The following is a 17,020-nucleotide window of genomic DNA, read 5'->3' on the forward strand; positions in this document are numbered from 1 at the left end:
TGTGCATAATAATTTGGAACACGGTGTATTTGGTGGTGATGTCCCTGATAGATCCTTTCTGGAAACAAATAGAACTGTCCAAATAGATAATTCCTTCTTTAACTACCCTATCTCTCTCATTGTCCATGATCATTTTAGCTAAGTCGGATACAGGATTCAACCCTTCTGCGCGCAGTTTAACCACACACCTAATAGTGGAAGCTAAATCCTTAATTCCCCTCCATTGGCTGCAATCTGCTCCTCCAACTCTCTATGAATGGTTGGTTAAGTAAACTAAATATGTAATATAGTTTCAAAGAACTACTGAGCTGTTCCTACAGAACTCATGATCGCTTTCTCTTAATATGGTCACTATGGTTAAAACTACAAGAACATGGTTATACACTGCCTCTAACTCCTTAACTCCACTTTTTGACTTGATTTGGTACAAATGCTATTAATTGCTATCTACTTTTTTATTGAATACTGAATAAAGTTTAGAAAAAAACAAACAAAACAAAAACACTAAAAATTTTACTGCATTATATAACTGAGGCTTTGTTCTCATCTGCATCAGGGCTCTGTTCATGGGTTCCATCTGAGCTTTCCGTCAGGGGAACCCATGAATGGAATCCAAACTGAAACAAATGGAAACCATAGGATTCCGTTTGCATCACCATTGATTTCAGTGGTGACGGATCTGGTGCAAATGGTTTTTGTTTGTCATCGTTGTTTAAGGGTTCTGTTGTTTTGATGGAATGAATAGCACAGTCGACTACGGTATTGATTTAGTCAATGGTGATGAAAACGGAAATCTATGGCTTCCGTTTGTTTTAGTCAGGGTTTCGTTCATGGGTTCCCCTAATGGAAAGCTCTGACGGAACGTCAGAACGGAGCCCTGACGCAGATGTGAATGAAGCCTAAGGTCTATAGTCTCATATATTTGTTTGCTGTTGGAAACAGTCAACAGATAAACCCATAACAGATGAGCTGAGATTTTAGGGTATGTTCACACGCTTAACAAAAAACATCTGAAAATACGGAGCTGTTTTCAAAGGAAAACAGCCCCTGATTTTCAGCCGTTTTTTTTAGCGGCCGTTTTTGGAGCTGTTTTTCCTGTAGAGTCTATAAAAAACGGCTCCAAAAACGGCTCAAGAAGTGACATGCACTTCTTTTTTGCGGGTGTTTTTTTACGCGCCCATTTTTCAAAACGGCTGCATAAAAAAATGGCCCGTCGAAACAGAACGCCGTTTTTCCCCTTTGAAATCAATGGGCAGATGTTTGGAGGCGTTCTGCCTCCAATTTTTCAGCCATTTTCAGCCCGAAAAACGGCTGAAAATGAGCCGTGTGAACATACCCTAATAATGCAGAGGATTAGGTAGCTTTTCCTACAGCATATTGCTATAGAGAGCCTGGTGTAAAAAATACACATGTTAGAATGGTAGAGAAAGGTCTGTGCAGACACTGAACAAGCAGGTAATGTAGGTAGATTTTAAACCTTAACCCGTTAGTGACCGGCCCATAGTGTTTCTACGTCGGTCACTAACGGGCCTTATTCTGATGCCATAGACTTTTTACGTTGCGGCATCGGAATAAGTAAACAGAGCAGGGAGCTGTCAAATCTCCCTGCTCTCAGCTACCAGAGGTAGCTGAGGGCTGGGGGCGTCCCCACTCTGCCGGGTGAGATCTATATTAGTATCGATCTCACCCGTTTAACCCCTCAGATGCGGTGCACAATAGCGTGCACCGCATCTGAGTGGTTTTGGAGAGAAGTAGGGAGCTCCCGCTCATCCCACCGACACCCCGTGATAAGATCGCTGAGTGTCTGTATCTCCGATGGCAGCCGGGGGCCTAATAAATGCCCCCAGGTCTGCCTGTGGTGAATGCCTGATAGGTCATGCCGCAGGCATAATACAGAAGTATTGCAGTGTATAATAAATGCGATCGGAGGATCGCATAGTGAAGTGCCCCAGTGGGACTAGTAAAAAAGTGAAAAAAAGTTTAATAAAAAGTAAAAAAAAAATGAAAAACCCACTTTTTCCCCCTTACAAACTGCTTTATTATTAACAAACAAAATAAAGTTAAAAGTTACACATATTTGGTATCGCCGCGTCCATAACGACCCTGACTATAAACTTATTACATAATTTAACCTGCACGGTGAACGTCGTAAAAAATAAAATAAAAAACTTGCAAAAATTGCTATTTTCTTTGATTCCAGCCTTAAAAAAAAATGTGATAAAAAGTGATCAAAAAGTCGCATCTACTCCAAAATGGTACTGATAAAAACTACAAGTCGTCCCACAAAAAAAAAGCCTTCCTACAATTGCATCGGCGAAAAAATATGGAGACACAAAAACAAATAATTTTGAAAAAAAAGTGTTTTTACTGTGTAAAAGTAGTAAAACATACAAAAACTATACAAATTTGGTATAGTTGCAATCGCAACAACCCGCTGAATAAAGTTATTGTGTTAATTATACCACATGGTAAACGGCGTAGATTTAGGACGCAAAAAAGTGTTTTTTCTATTCCCCCCCAAAAAAAGTTAATAAAAGTTAATCAATACATTTTATGTACCCCAAAATGGTGCTATTAAAAATGACAACTTGTCCCGCAAAAAACAAGACCTTAAACAGCTATGTCGCCGCAAAAATAAAAAGTGTATAGCTCTTTGAATGAGACGATGGAAAAACGTAAAAAATGGCTTGGTCATTGACGTCTAAAATAGGCTGGTCATTAAGGGGTTACATTTTGTAGCACCTGACGATAAGAAGAAAAGTGTTAACAAGATTCTTTAAATAAACACTTTGCAATAAGTCATTCACGATTACTATAAGCAATTATACAAAAAGTTATTATATTACATTTAAACAGAAGCAAACCATTTTCTTGTCCAAAGCGACCCATTTGTGATGTTGTAAGGTATATACAGTACAGTGCATTCCGTGAGTACATTATTCACACTACACTTTTTTTCACATCACAACCTTATTCTAAAGTGTTAGGCCCAATTATTTTTAAATCTCTCATTTGATTACCTTGGGGATGGAAATTATAGTAATGTGTATGTTTTTACTGACAATACATAACTTTGTAGGATACCTAAAACTTAGCTTGATTGTAAAATATTACAGAAAGATCTAGATAAACTGGCAGCATGGGCAAGAACATGGCAAATTGATTTTAATGTTGAGAAATATCAAGTAATGCACCTAAATTGCAGAAATAGCATTTATGCAAACCCATTAAATGGAATAAAACTTGGGATAACTAGAGAAAGTCTTGGGTATTCTGGTTACGCAATCTTAGCAACGGTACTCAATGTCAAGCAGCAACTGCAAAAGCATATAAGATTTTAGATTGTATAAAAAGAGAAATAAAAACCTGGCATTTAATGGAATATTACCCTCTATAAATCCCTTGTAAGGCCACAATTAGTATATGGGATTCAAGTTTTGGCTCAACATTGTAAAAAGTAAATAGCAAAGCTGGAGAGGGTTCAAGACGGGCACATAGATTATTAAATGGGAAGAGATGCCTCTCTTACAATGAAAGGCTAGATGAATTGAGCTTGTTCCGCTTGAAAAAAAAGTCGCCTTAGAGGTATTTTGGCCTTCAGGACACAGACGATTTTTTCAAATCTGACATGTGTCACTTTGTGTGGTAACTTTGAAATGGTTTTATCTATCCAAGAGAGTGTGTGCATGTTTTCTCGTGACATATTGTACTTTATGTTAGTGGAAAAAAATTAGCCAATAAATAAAATATTTATTTGTGAAAAACACCAACATTTAGAGAAAACTTGCAAAAATTTGCATTTTTCTCAATTTAAACGTAAGTAGTTAACATTTCCCATATGTCTACTTTATATTTGAAGAGTTTTTTGAATGTCCTTTTATTTTTCTAGGACGTTACAAGGCTTAGAATTTTAGCAGCAATTTCTCACATTTTCAAGAAAATTTCAAAAGGCTATTTTTTTAGGCACCAGTTCAGTTCTGAAGTGGCTTTGAGGGGCCTATATATTAGAAAGTCCCCATAAATCACCCCATTTTAAAAGCTGCACCCCCCCCCCCCCCCCAGTATTCAAAGCCTCATTCAGAAAGTTTCTTAACCCTTTAGGCGTTTTGACAAGAAATAAAGCAACGTAGAGGTGAAATTTATATATTCCATTTGTAAAAAAAAAAAATTCTGTAACACAAAAAGTTTTACCGGGGAAACACAACTCAATACTTATTGCCCAGATTTTGAACTTTTTTTTTTTTTAAATATCCCACATGTGGCCCTAGTGTGGTAATGGACACACCAGCCTTAGAAGCAAAGAAGCACCTTGTGGATTTTGGGGCCTCCTTTTTTTTTAAATATATTTCAGCCGCCATGTCCGGTTTGAAGAGATCTTGTGGTTCCAAAACAGTGGAAACCCCCCAAACATTTTGACACCACACTTTTTTGCAGAATTTAGTAAAATTAGGTCGTGAAAATAAATATCAACATTTTTGTCCACTAAAATATTGCATTTTTTAATTTTCACAAGGAATAAAGGAGAATTTTTTTTTTCCGAGTATGGCAATACCGCATGTGGTAATAAAATTTTTTTTCATTAGAGTGCATTAACTGGTTCCCGACTGCTGGCTGTGATTTTACGGCCAGCATCCTTAAAACCCGCGCCATAGACTTTTTACGGCGTGGGTTTTCACTTGCTGCCTGAGCGATCGGGCAGCTGAATGTCAGGTCTCCAGCTGTCAGCGACTGCCGGGGACCCTGAGGAGAAGATAGAAACAGCTTTCGCTGCTTCTGTCTTCTCTGATCACTTATACACAGCGCTCAATGAACGCTGTGTTTAGGAATAGAGGCAGCGGCCGCGCCACTGTCTCTATTACTCCCGGTGTTCATGTGACTGGTCACATGATCACCGGATGCCGTTAGTGACAGAGACTGCTGCCGGGTCTTACTAGACCCAGTACAGCCCTATTAGTGACGATGCTGACCCTGCCCTACCCTAAGAGGTAGTAATGGCAGATAATTTACTAGCATTTAAAAAAAGGGCTTGATGTTTATTAACTGATGAATGGAATTGAGGGTTATTATTAAAGGGTGAAGACCGGTGAGGCTTCTTAGACAATGCGCTCAGAGGTGGCCCTAAGCCAAATCGGTGGGGTAGCATAGTGGGTCCACAAACCTGCTGGTGTTTAAAGGATGAAATAGCTAAATGTGCAGCAAAATGGCACATAAGGCTTTTAATTCACAAGTAAAGTTTAGTGTAATACATCAGAATTACATACAGAGTATTGAAATGTGTAAACAGCATATCAACTGTAAGTACAAAAGAACACAGTAAATCAATATAGCAATGCGACAGTGGAATCACAAGTGCAATCAGTTAGAACCATGAAAGAGTTACTAAGCAGAGAAATGTGGTACAAAATAATAGCATATAAAGCTGTATAAAACGGGCAGGGCATCTGGTAACTACATACTCCCCAAGTATTTATGAACCAGTGCACAGTGCCGATCTCGGCCTAAGGCACAATGTAAAGAATTACTAGTTAACGAGAAACTCAAACAGTTTCCACATATACAAATGTAAATTATTATAACATAAATAAGACAGGTAACATTCAGCGGAAAAACAGGACCAGTATCTCTACAGCATAGAAGGTGAAATTGTATAGTGCAGTGTGTAATGGAATGAGAGAAGGGAAAACTGGATATGGGTGCCATGCCCATGGCCACGGGCTATCAGGCTCACTTACCTCCTGACGGCCGCAGCCATGGTTCTGCGAGTGCTGGCCCCAGTCTCCTCCTCAGGAGATGCCAGCGCTCACTTCCACTCACCTCCGCCGCCCGCTCTTAAAGGGACTTTTATGTTTAATTAGCCCATGAGCACCGTGGACTATAAGAAGGGCCCAGCCCGTTCCTCCCATGCCTGAGCGTTGTTGTCGTACACCAAGTGTGTCTATGCAAATGGTCTCCTAGTGTCTTCCAGTTCCCAGTGTTTCCCGTACCTGTATCCTGTATACCGTGCTATCCTGGTCGAGTGCCGTGCTGAGCTGTAGTCGTGCTGTGCTGTATACCATGCCTGTCCTGCTACACCACGCCTGATGTCTGCCTTCTGCCTAGTCCCAGCCGAGCCTGCCTTGCTACTGTCCGAGCTGCCACAGGTAACCTACACGAACTATAGACTGCTACCTGCACCCAGTTGGCCAGCTGCATTTCCGCCAATGCGGTACGGCCCAGTGGGTCCTTGATCCCAACGTGATAGTGGGCCAAGCAGGAGCTACATCCGTGGCAGAAAACAGATTAAGGGTTCCGGGGCAAGTCAAAGAATCCATGTTTTAGAGAAATAGACAGTGGCATGGGACAGAAGCCATCTGTCCCAAATTTTGGTGCATTTGAGAGGACAGTTTCTATGTTGGTATAATCACTTCTTGTGAGATAACATACTACCAACAATGGACTCAAGAGTCTCAAGAGCATGTTTGATTCTCAAATATGAGAACAGTTGGGAGGAGGGGAGCGTAAATTCCTCTTGTAACTCCGGGAATGTCTTAGTGCCGGAATCATAATACATGTGAGAGAGATACCAAATACCATTCTTGTGCCAGGGAATATCAAAAGAGAGCTGCAATAATTCTGGGAGTGCTTTACAGTGCCATAAGGGTGTGTGCCTAGTGATGGCAGTGGAATAAAACATGCTCTGGACACACCAATAAGGCCTGGTTCAGGATCGGAGGGTTACATAAGTTTCCACCGGTATGTACCTGGCCACAAAACAAAATATGCAAAGAGTGAGTATAATGGACACTGAATGGTGAAATAAGTAGGGTCTGGACTCTCACACGGTCGGCCGTGCACCACCATTCCAGATGAGACAATTCACTAGCTATATAGTACCATTTAAAACTGGTGAGAGAGAGACACACCACCCTCATCCGATGGGGCAAATAGACACCGGCTAGCTACCTGGGATCTACCATTATTCCATAAAAAAGAAGGGAGAATACTTTCAATATGCTGTAATAAATGGGCTGGGAGGTACAGTGAAGGAAATAAGTATTTGATCCCTTGCTGATTTTGTAAGTTTGCTCACTGTCAAAGACATGAACAGTCTAGAATTTTTAGGCTAGGTTAATTTTACCAGTGAGAGATAGATTATATTAAAAAAAAAACTGAAAATCACATAGTCAAAATTATATATATTTATTGGCATTGTGCACAGAGAAATAAGTATTTGATCCCTTTGCCAAACAAGACTTAATACTTGGTGGCAAAACCCTTGTTGGCAAGCACAGCAGTCAGACGTTTTTTGTAGTTGATGATGAGGTTTGCACACGTTAGATGGAATTTTGGCCCACTCCTCTTTGCAGATCATCTGTAAATCATTAAGATTTTGAGGCTGTCGCTTGGCAACTCGGATCTTCAGCTCCCTCCATAAGTTTTCGATGGGATTAAGGTCTGGAGACTGGCTAGGCCACTCCATGACCTTAATGTGCTTCTTTTTGAGCCACTCCTTTGTTGCCTTGGCTGTATGTTTCGGGTCATTGTTGCGCTGGAAGACCCAGCCACGAGCCATTTTTAATGTCCTGGTGGAGGGAACGAGGTTGTCACTCAGGATTTGACGGTACATGGCTCCATCCATTCTCCCATTGATGCGGTGAAGTAGTCATGTGCCCTTAGCAGAGAAACACCCCCAAAACATAATGTTTCCACCTCCATGCTTGACAGTGGGGACTGTGTTCTTTGGGTCATAGGCAGCATTTCTCTTCCTTCAAACACGGCGAGTTGAGTTAATGCCAAAGAGCTCAATTTTAGTCTCATCTGACCACAGCACCTTCTCCCAATCACTATCAGAATCATCCAGATGTTCATTTGCAAACTTCAGACGGGCCTGTACATGTGCCTTCTTGAGCAGGGGGACCTTGCGGGCACTGCAGGATTTTAATCCATTACGGCGTAATGTGTTACCAATGGTTTTCTTGGTGACTGTGGTCCCAGCGGCCTTGAGATCATTAACAAGTTCCCCCCGTGTAGTTTTCGGCTGAGCTCTCACCTTCCTCAGGATCAAGGATACCCCACGAGGTGAGATTTTGCATGGTGCCCCAGATCGATGTCGATTGACAGTCATTTTGTATGTCTTCCATTTTCTTACTATTGCACCAACAGTTGTCTCCTTCTCACCCAGTGTCTTACTTATGGTTTTGTAGCCCATTCCAGCCTTGTGAAGGTCTATGATCTTATCCCTGACATCCTTAGAAAGCTCTTTGGTCTTGCCCATGTTGTAGAGGTTAGAGTCAGACTGATTAATTGAGTCTGTGGACAGGAGTCTTTTATACAGGTGACCATGTAAGACAGCTGTCTATAATGCAGGCACCAAGTTGATTTGGAGCGTGTAACTGGTCTGGAGGAGGCTGAACTCTTAATGGTTGGTAGGGGATCAAATACTTATTTCTCTGTGCACAATGCAAATAAATATATATCATTTTGACTATGTGATTTTCTGCTTTTTTCTTAATATAATCTATCTCTCACTGGTAAAATTAACCTAGCCTAAAAATTCTAGACTGTTCATGACTTTGACAGTGGGCAAACTTACAAAATCAGCAAGGGATCAAATACTTATTCCCTTCACTGTATATGGGAGACTGTTGAAGAATGTATAAAAAATTTTAGGCATAAGGGTATTTTTAACTAAACTCACTCTTGCAGCTGTAGATAAGAGCAATTGGTTCCATCTGGCAATCTTGGTGCATAGAAAAACTATTAAAGGGGTGATATTTAATGCTTCAAATTCAAAAACTGTTCTGGAAATATGTATACCAAGATATGTAATAAAGTTGAACCAAAGGAGTGGGGTAGAGAATGCCGAGGCAACAGGGGCCGATATATCTAATGGTAAAATATGGGACTTAGACCAATTAGGGGATAAACCAGACATTGAACAAAAATTTGTCATTATAGAAAGTACTACGTGCAGGGAAAGCCCAGGGTTAGCGAGATATTATAGGGTATCAGCAGCATACGTGGTGATCTTTTATTGTAGGAGAGAGAGGTTAAAACTTATAATACAGGGTACTTGTCTGAGCATTTCAGCGAGTGGTGCCATCACTACCGGGTGATTTAGATGTCTGGAAGGAGGCCATGGACTCCAGAATTTTCTGCACCAAAATGAGGCCATCTAAATAATCCCTGTGTGCAGACGACAGTGAAGGAACAGTCACCTGCTCTAAATATTCAGCAATTTCTACACATGAGGCTGAGGTGTGAGGGGAATATAATGTTTCATAGTATGAGCAAAAGGCGGATAAAATTACCTGTGGGTCAGAGGACTGGGTACCATCTGAGACCTCCAGCAGTGATGTCACAGGGGGTTCAGGCTAAAAGCTTACCACATTTTCCACTGGGTTCATAATATGATTGTTTGGAAAAGAAAGCTCTTTTCTGTGCCTAATTATGTAAAGATGTGTGGTACAAACAAACCTTGCAAAGCCATTCCGATTTATGATCTCCAGTCGGATCATTGATATATTGGAGTTTGTTTTGCGCCAAACCCCTCTTAAAATCATTAATCGCCACAAAAAGTGCTCCACATGCATATGCATTGAAGGAGTCCCACACAACTAAAGAAGAAGCATTGCCATCATTGTCAAGAAAAAACTGATGCCATTTAGTCTGGAAATATTCAGATGGGGAGAATTTTTAACTAAAAGAGGTTCAATCTCCAGCGAGATTTTAGGGGGTATATTTGGGTGTTTAATACGTAGACAGCTGTGGGAATGATCTGAAATGGACCTGGGGAGATACTCTACTAAGTCTACAGCTGTAAGGCGGGAAATGTGTACTAGCATTAGGTCGATACGGGATAAGGCCTGAAACTGAGGGGTTAATCAAGAATACTGTCGGGTATAAGGATTTCAAGCTCTCCACACATCCGTTATATTAAATTCTAAAAGAAGAAAATGGAGGGAGGAGGGAGCTGGAGATATAGGATATTGGCCTGGGTGGAGGAATTTATCCAAATGCTTATCCCAGGAGGAATTGAAGTCACCCAACCACATACTAGGCACAGACGGGTGACTGGTTACAAATGATAAAAAAAGAAGAGAGTGTATTAGAACAAATACACTGTCTGGGTCCGAAGTCACCTCTACACCTCTAACAGGTGAAACTGGACAGAGCGTTTGATCAATATTGAGACACCACTGACCAAATTAGTGAATGATATGATCAACCAATTTAAGGTCTATTTAAAAGACGGAACTTGTCATCCGTCATGTAGGTCTCCCGAAGGCACATAATATCACAGTCATGTTTTTTGCAGATATCGAAATACAGGAGCTTTCCTAATTCGGTCATTAAGACCTCTCACATTCCATGTTAAGAAAGATATTAGGTCAGTAGGCATAGTAAAGAAGAAAGTGATTTAGCATATGGAATTTATCCTTTTTCTCTTGTGAGTTTAAGGATAGTGTCCCCGTCTCGGTAGTTGAGGAGTTTAGCGATGAATGGAGGCCCTGGATGTGGGGGTTTAGATAGAATACGATGCGTCCTTTAGTCTACGAACATAACTGAGAATTTCTCCCTCCCAAAGGTGGTAAAGAGAAGATTTTCCAGGAAGGATTCAGAAGAGGAGCTTTCCTTACCCTCTGGCAAGCCAATAAAGCGAAGGTACTTTAGTCTGTTCTCTTGATTAGAGATGAGCGAACTTATGAAAAGTTTGGTTCGGCTAGTTCGCCGAATTTCACGAAAAAGTTTGATTCGGACCGAACTAGTTCTGACCGAACCTGTTTTTTCCGTGCGCCGACCATGGTACTGTCCAGGGTGCTGATAGAGTTAATGGGCTGCACTAACTCTTTCAGCAACCTTGACAGTACATGCTCGGCGCGCGGAAAATAAAATTTTAATGTAATAAAAAAAAATACGTTCATACTTACATTCTTCCTGTCCGGCCTCCAGCGATGATGTTTCCATGTCGCTGCTGCAGCCAATCACAGGCTGTAGTGGCGCTCACGCACGTCAGGATGACGTCAGAAGGCCGGCCTCCAGGGATGACGCTTCATCCCACGTGACCGCCTCTGCAGCCAATCACAGGCTGCAGCGGCCTCTGCAGCCAATCATACGCTCCTCTCCTGAAATACTCTGTGCTGCCTTAAACTCTGTGGACAGGTCAGGATCCTGTTTCTTTTAAATGCTGCTGGGGAACCCGCTCGATCCACTATATAAGGCTGCGCTACAGTGCAGCATTTAAAATAAACAGGATCCTGACCTGTCCACAGAGTTTAAGGCAGCACAGAGTATTTCAGGAGATGAGCGTGCAGATTCAGTGCTGTTGTGAACTCTGCTCTTACCATTACGTAGCTCTCAGTCTGTTACCTCTCCTCCACTCCTGTCCTCAATAACACCTTCACATGATTGGCAAGTCACCACGTAATGGTAAGAGCAGAGTTCACAGCAGCACAGAGTATTTCAGGAGATGAGCGTGCGGATCTTGTGCAGGGTGGTGACTTGCCAATCATGTGAAGGTGTTATTGAGGACAGGAGTGGAGGAGAGGTAACAGACTGAGCTACGTAATGGTAAGAGCAGAGTTCACAGCAGCACAGAATCTGCACGCTCATCTCCTGAAATACTCTGTGCTGCTGTGAACTCTGCTCTTACCATTACGTAGCTCAGTCTGTTACCTCTCCTCCACTCCTGTCCTCAATAACACCTTCACATGATTGGCAAGTCAACACCCCGCACAAGATCTGCACGCTCATCTCCTGAAATACTCTGCGCTGCTGTGAACTCTGCTCTTACCATTACGTGGTGACTTGCCAATCATGTGAAGGTGTTATTGAGGACAGGAGTGGAGGAGTGTTAACAGACTGAGCTACTTAATGGTAAGAGCAGAGTTCACAGCAGCACTGAATCTGCACGCTCCTCTCCTGAAATACTCTGTGCTGCTGTGAACTCTGCTCTTACCATTACGTAGCTCAGTCTGTTACCTCTCCTCCACTCCTGTCCTCAATAACACCTTCACATGATTGGCAAGTCACCACCCCGCACAAGATCCACACGCTCATCTCCTGAAATACTCTGTGCTGCCTTAAACTCTGTGGACAGGTCAGGATCCTGTTTCTTTTAAATGCTGCACTGTAGCGCAGCCTTATATAGTGGATCGAGCGGGTTCCCCAGCAGCATTTAAAAGAAACAGGATCCTGACCTGTCCACAGAGTTTAAGGCAGCACAGAGTATTTCAGGAGATGAGCACGGCCGGCCACGGGCAGCCGGTCGTTTTTCCGAGCCGTGCTCCCATTATAAAGTATAGGAGCACGGCCCGTAAAATAAAAAAATAGAACATGTTCTATCTTTTTAACGGCACAGGCACCTTCCCGTGAGAAAACGGGAAGGTACCTGTGGCTAACAGAAGTCTATGGGCCCGCTATTTCGGGTCGTAATTACGACCCGTAATAACGGGTGTTTTTACGGTCGTGTGCATGAGGCACCGTAATGACGGGTGGCTACATGTGTACACCCGTCATTACGGCAGCGTTGCTAGGCGACGTCAGTAAATAGTCACTGTCCAGGGTGCTGAAAGAGTTAACTGATCGGCAATAACTGTTTCAGCACCCTGGACAGTGAATTCCGATCAGAATATACATCAACCTGTAAAAAAAAAAGACGTTCATACTTACCGAGAACTTTCTGCTTCCTCCAGTCTGGTCTCCTGGCCGTTGCCTTGGTGACGCGTCCCTCTCGACATCCGGCCCGACATTCCTGGATGACGATACAGCCCATGTGACCGCTACAGCCAATCACAGGCTGCAGAGGCCTCTGCAGCCAATCACAGGCTGCAGAGGCCTCTGCAGCCAATCACAGGCTGCCGCGTCAGAAAAGAAGGTCGGACTGGAGGAAGAAGAGGGACTCGTCACCAAGACAACGACCGGGTACGTATGAAATGCTTTTTATTTTATTTTTAATCAGCAGCCTCTTTTCTCTATCAGTAATTGATAGAGACAAGTGGCTGCCGATTTGTATAATATTTTTGACCGGGTTCGGTCAAAACGGGTTCGGCCGAACCCGGGGAAGTTCGGTGCGAACCGAACTTTTCCCGATGTTCGGACCGAAAACCGGGTTCGGTTGTCCCGGTTCGCTCATCTCTACTCTTGATCTTCCAGATGTTGATGTAGTCTGGCGAGGCCCTGTTCAACATCTCCAAGATGTCTAGTGAGTGGTGGGGCTTGGTCCTCCAGGGTACTGACTCTGTTTTCAGCCTCCGTCACTCTTTCTCTAGTGTGTTGCGCATCTTGGCATAAGAGGGAAATATTCACTATAATCTCCCCATTGCATGTGGTCAAGGTGGTTTGGCATGGATGGATGTCTACCAGAACCTTCAATGTATTCGTATTAGAGTCTGACGGCAGAGGTAGACTGATTCAAATCCGCTGAAGAAGGATTAACAGGTTGCATATTAGAAGATGTAGAAGCCAAGGCGTCCACTTTACGAAACTGGTCCAGCTTACCGGCCGATTTGGTTTGCGATTTCGAAAGGCGCCATAGCTGGAAGTCAAGTAGCTATGAATGAAGATGTATGGAGCACCAAAATGAAGTATAATCCTGAGAGGGGATTTGGCACCCAAGTGATGTCAAGGGTAGAGACAATGTCTGGACTCAGGTGGGCCAATATCAGATTATGGAAGCCCGCTGGAGAAATCTGGTACACAGTGCATTTGCAGGTGACCCACAAATAGGGTTGGTGTTGTAACTTGACAATAAAGTAATAGTCCGTTTAGAGACACAGGTGGTACATGTGCAGATTGAGCCACTGAGCGGGTCAGCTAATAAGGAAAATAAATCTGGCTGTTCCAAATATGAGTTATAAACAGAAATGAGCTTCAGAGACACTACACATGTAAGGCATAGAGGGTATAAGGGATCAGTGTCTCTCCTCTCACTTAGCACCTGTGCATTCAGGCGACAGGGAGCCATTAATGGGGTATTGATAGAAATCAGGCCTGTCAGGTCTGTGTGTTTTTATGACAACCATGTAGTTGGGCACAGGGGATGTTGCCACTGGCGTAGCTATAGGGGTCGCAGCGGTCGCAATTGCGACCGGGCCCCGAAGCCAGGGGGGCCCACGGCCCCCGCACCACATCAATAAAAAGTTACTATAGTAACTCGGGCCGCGGGCCCCTGTTACTATAGTAACATACTTTACTTACCTTCCTGGTTCCGGATCGCAGCGGAGGTCCTGACGTCAAGCGCTGTGCGCAGCGCATGACGTCACAGCGAAATGCCGCCGCGCACAGCATCGAGACTACAGAACTCCCGCCGCGGCCGAAGAGGAAGGTAAGGTTATCCCTGACTGGCGGGGTCTGACTCCCGGGACCCGCCAATCAGCTGTTTTGAAGGGGCCGCAGCACTCGTACGAGAGCTGCTCCCCTTCATTCCTGTCACTTCATTCCGGTCACACTGTGAATCCTATGTAATCAGCTTATGTTCAAATGACCCATCTAAAAATATGGATTATTTAGGGCAGACAACCCCTTTAAGACTGTTTTTATGCATAAAACGTATACTGTCTTCTTGAGAGATTTTAAGTGTAGCCATGACCTGGTTATGACATTACTTAAGATAAAGCCATCAAAGAATAGTTATGTGTCGCTGGATTTTTTTGATGCCTGCACCCCTTCCCCCCAGCTCCTACATCTCTTCTCAGAAGTGATTAATGGCAGCAATGATTGATGGTAGATGGGCATGGCAACCCATCTGTCACTGGTAAGGGTGGCAGGGGGAGGTTGGGAGAAACTGCCCTCAAACAGGTCTTTTTTTATCTGACCCAGATCAGTGGGAAAGCTTTTTCCAGCTATGACCTACTCCTTTTTTCTCCTCACATGTTACCTCCCATGATGGGACACAATGCTACATTTGTCAGCCCCAAAATCCCCATGACAGTCGAAATTCTCCATCACAAGGCCCCCGCGACAGCCACAATTCCCTTATGACAACCACAATGCTCTTTTGAAATCCACAATACCCCATGACAGTCACAATGCCCTCAATGGTCCCTATGCCAGCCACAATTCCCCCCATACTATGCCCTTTTTGTAAGATATAAAGCCTAAATTTTTAGCCACTATGCTTCATGCCAGTCACAATGTCCCCACTCTTCCATAAGCCCAGTCTGCATATAACTTTTGAGGGTGGGCTTCTCTCCACATCTAACATGTGCCACTGGTATATACCCAATGTTAGAGAGTTTTCAATGTAGTTAAAAAAAAATTTATCAGATTTTGCAAAAATAAAAATTCTATTGTACTCATTACAGTGACGTCACATCACACGGCACCTCGTCATTAAGTGTCCTTTCAAATTAAAAAGGACCCTGGATTTTGAGAATATGAAAACGCAAGAATGGATCGGGATCAGTGAAGTGAAATTATTAGGTTGTTTTTTATTTTTATAGTTTAAAAATATAAATTCAATGCCTGGCCTTGGCATTCCTGTAGTAATAGGACTTACCTGTGGGTATCCATAAATGTTTAGCAGTTCTGCTATATGTAAAGATATATCTGAATTCAGATCTCCAATAACTCCAACCAAGTTTCCAAACTTCTCACAGCAGTAATTGGGAATTGTTACTCCAGGACCAGACAAGATGTGTAGAACATTATCTATAGCCTTATTCACATTGTTACACGAGTCATACACGTGGTATCCCATGGTCGTATTTGGTAAAATTTCAGGGTTCTTGTTAATCTCATCAATGGCAAAAATAAAGGCCATGAGATATCTGTAGAAGCGAGGTAGAGGCCTGGAGAAAATATACTGAGGTCATTACACTTTTTGACTTGCATTATTAATATCACACTTTCATGGCAGCACCTTTGTCTTTCCTTTTCATTTAAACTCTGGGAATGTCAGAATTTCCCAAAAAGTGTCAGATTAGAAGAAATCCAAAACTTTTGAGGTTTGCGGTGCACGACTAGTCAAAATGTTGGCCACAGATAGAAAGAATAAGGGTAAATGGAGATTAAAAAAAAATACTATACTCACCATCTCACCTGGTCTTCCGTAGCTACAGAAACGTCCTTGAGAGAGGGTGAAAAAATGGCTGTCCATGTGATCGCTGCAGCGGTCACATTGGAGAAAACTATGTCATGATGTAGCTGTTTAATGTGACTACTGCGGCCTGTGATTGGCTGCAGCAGTCACATGGGACAGCTACGTCATCTCGCTTGCCGGCAGAGACGCATTGCTACAGAAGACATGGGGTGGTGGTGAGTATGGTTTTTTTTCATTTTTGTGGGAAGTGCCCCGATGGCCTTGTTTGACAGGGCTATCGGGGGACTCGTGATTCGTGGCAAATTTATTTGGACCGAAATTAATTTCAGGAAATTGGATTATCCCTAGTTCTAATATATTTTTCTAGCTCTCATCCATTTTGTCTTTTTCCACTTCTTCATCCTCTCTTTCTCAAGTTCCTTATGTTCTCCCTTTTAAACAATCCCAATAAGAAAAAAAAAACACCACACAACTATGCAGATATAACATATAATAAACCTATATCATTGTGTTATACATTGCCCATGTAATCGCACAATAGTACAGCCCCTACATGACATAACATTTAGGAAATACATAACATCTAGTCTTACAGACCCGACCTCTTTGCAGCCGAACTAAAGGCATCAATGTTTATGCAAAAAGATAAAAACAATTCATAAAATGCTGGGTTTATAACCGGAAGATTAGTCAAGTTACCAGGATCGGTAATTTATTTCTAGTTCATCAGTATGGGCAAATGACACAGGCTACTGTTTATAGGGGTAATAGGGGACATGTGAACCCCACACTGGACAAAGAAGGTCCACATTGGTTGGACCTCCATCAATCAATTAATTATGACATATATTAAGCATATACCGTACGTATCAATATCAGTTGACAGAATTCTCCTTTTATCTTCGGGAGGGGACATGAAATCACTGCGAATCAGATTTTAGATTGACATTTTTTTAAGTCTCAGTACACTCCAAAGATAATCTAATATCTATCATGTAT

At 42.6% G+C, this 17,020-nt stretch overlaps 1 protein-coding gene across 1 annotated transcript in view; it reads right to left on the reverse strand.

Moving 5' to 3' along the window:
* LOC142678164 (vomeronasal type-2 receptor 26-like) overlaps positions 1-15,679 on the reverse strand; it is a 38,730-nt gene extending 23,051 nt beyond the window's left edge. Inside the window, exon 1 of the mRNA XM_075847423.1 lies at positions 15,479-15,679. Within this exon, the coding sequence (XP_075703538.1) occupies positions 15,479-15,679 (201 nt within the window). The remainder of the gene's footprint in view (positions 1-15,478) is intronic.
* Between the last annotated feature and the right edge of the window lie 1,341 nt (positions 15,680-17,020).

Source organism: Rhinoderma darwinii, chromosome 1 (genome assembly GCF_050947455.1).
Source record: "Rhinoderma darwinii isolate aRhiDar2 chromosome 1, aRhiDar2.hap1, whole genome shotgun sequence".
In the NCBI taxonomy this organism is placed as follows: domain Eukaryota; kingdom Metazoa; phylum Chordata; class Amphibia; order Anura; family Rhinodermatidae; genus Rhinoderma; species Rhinoderma darwinii.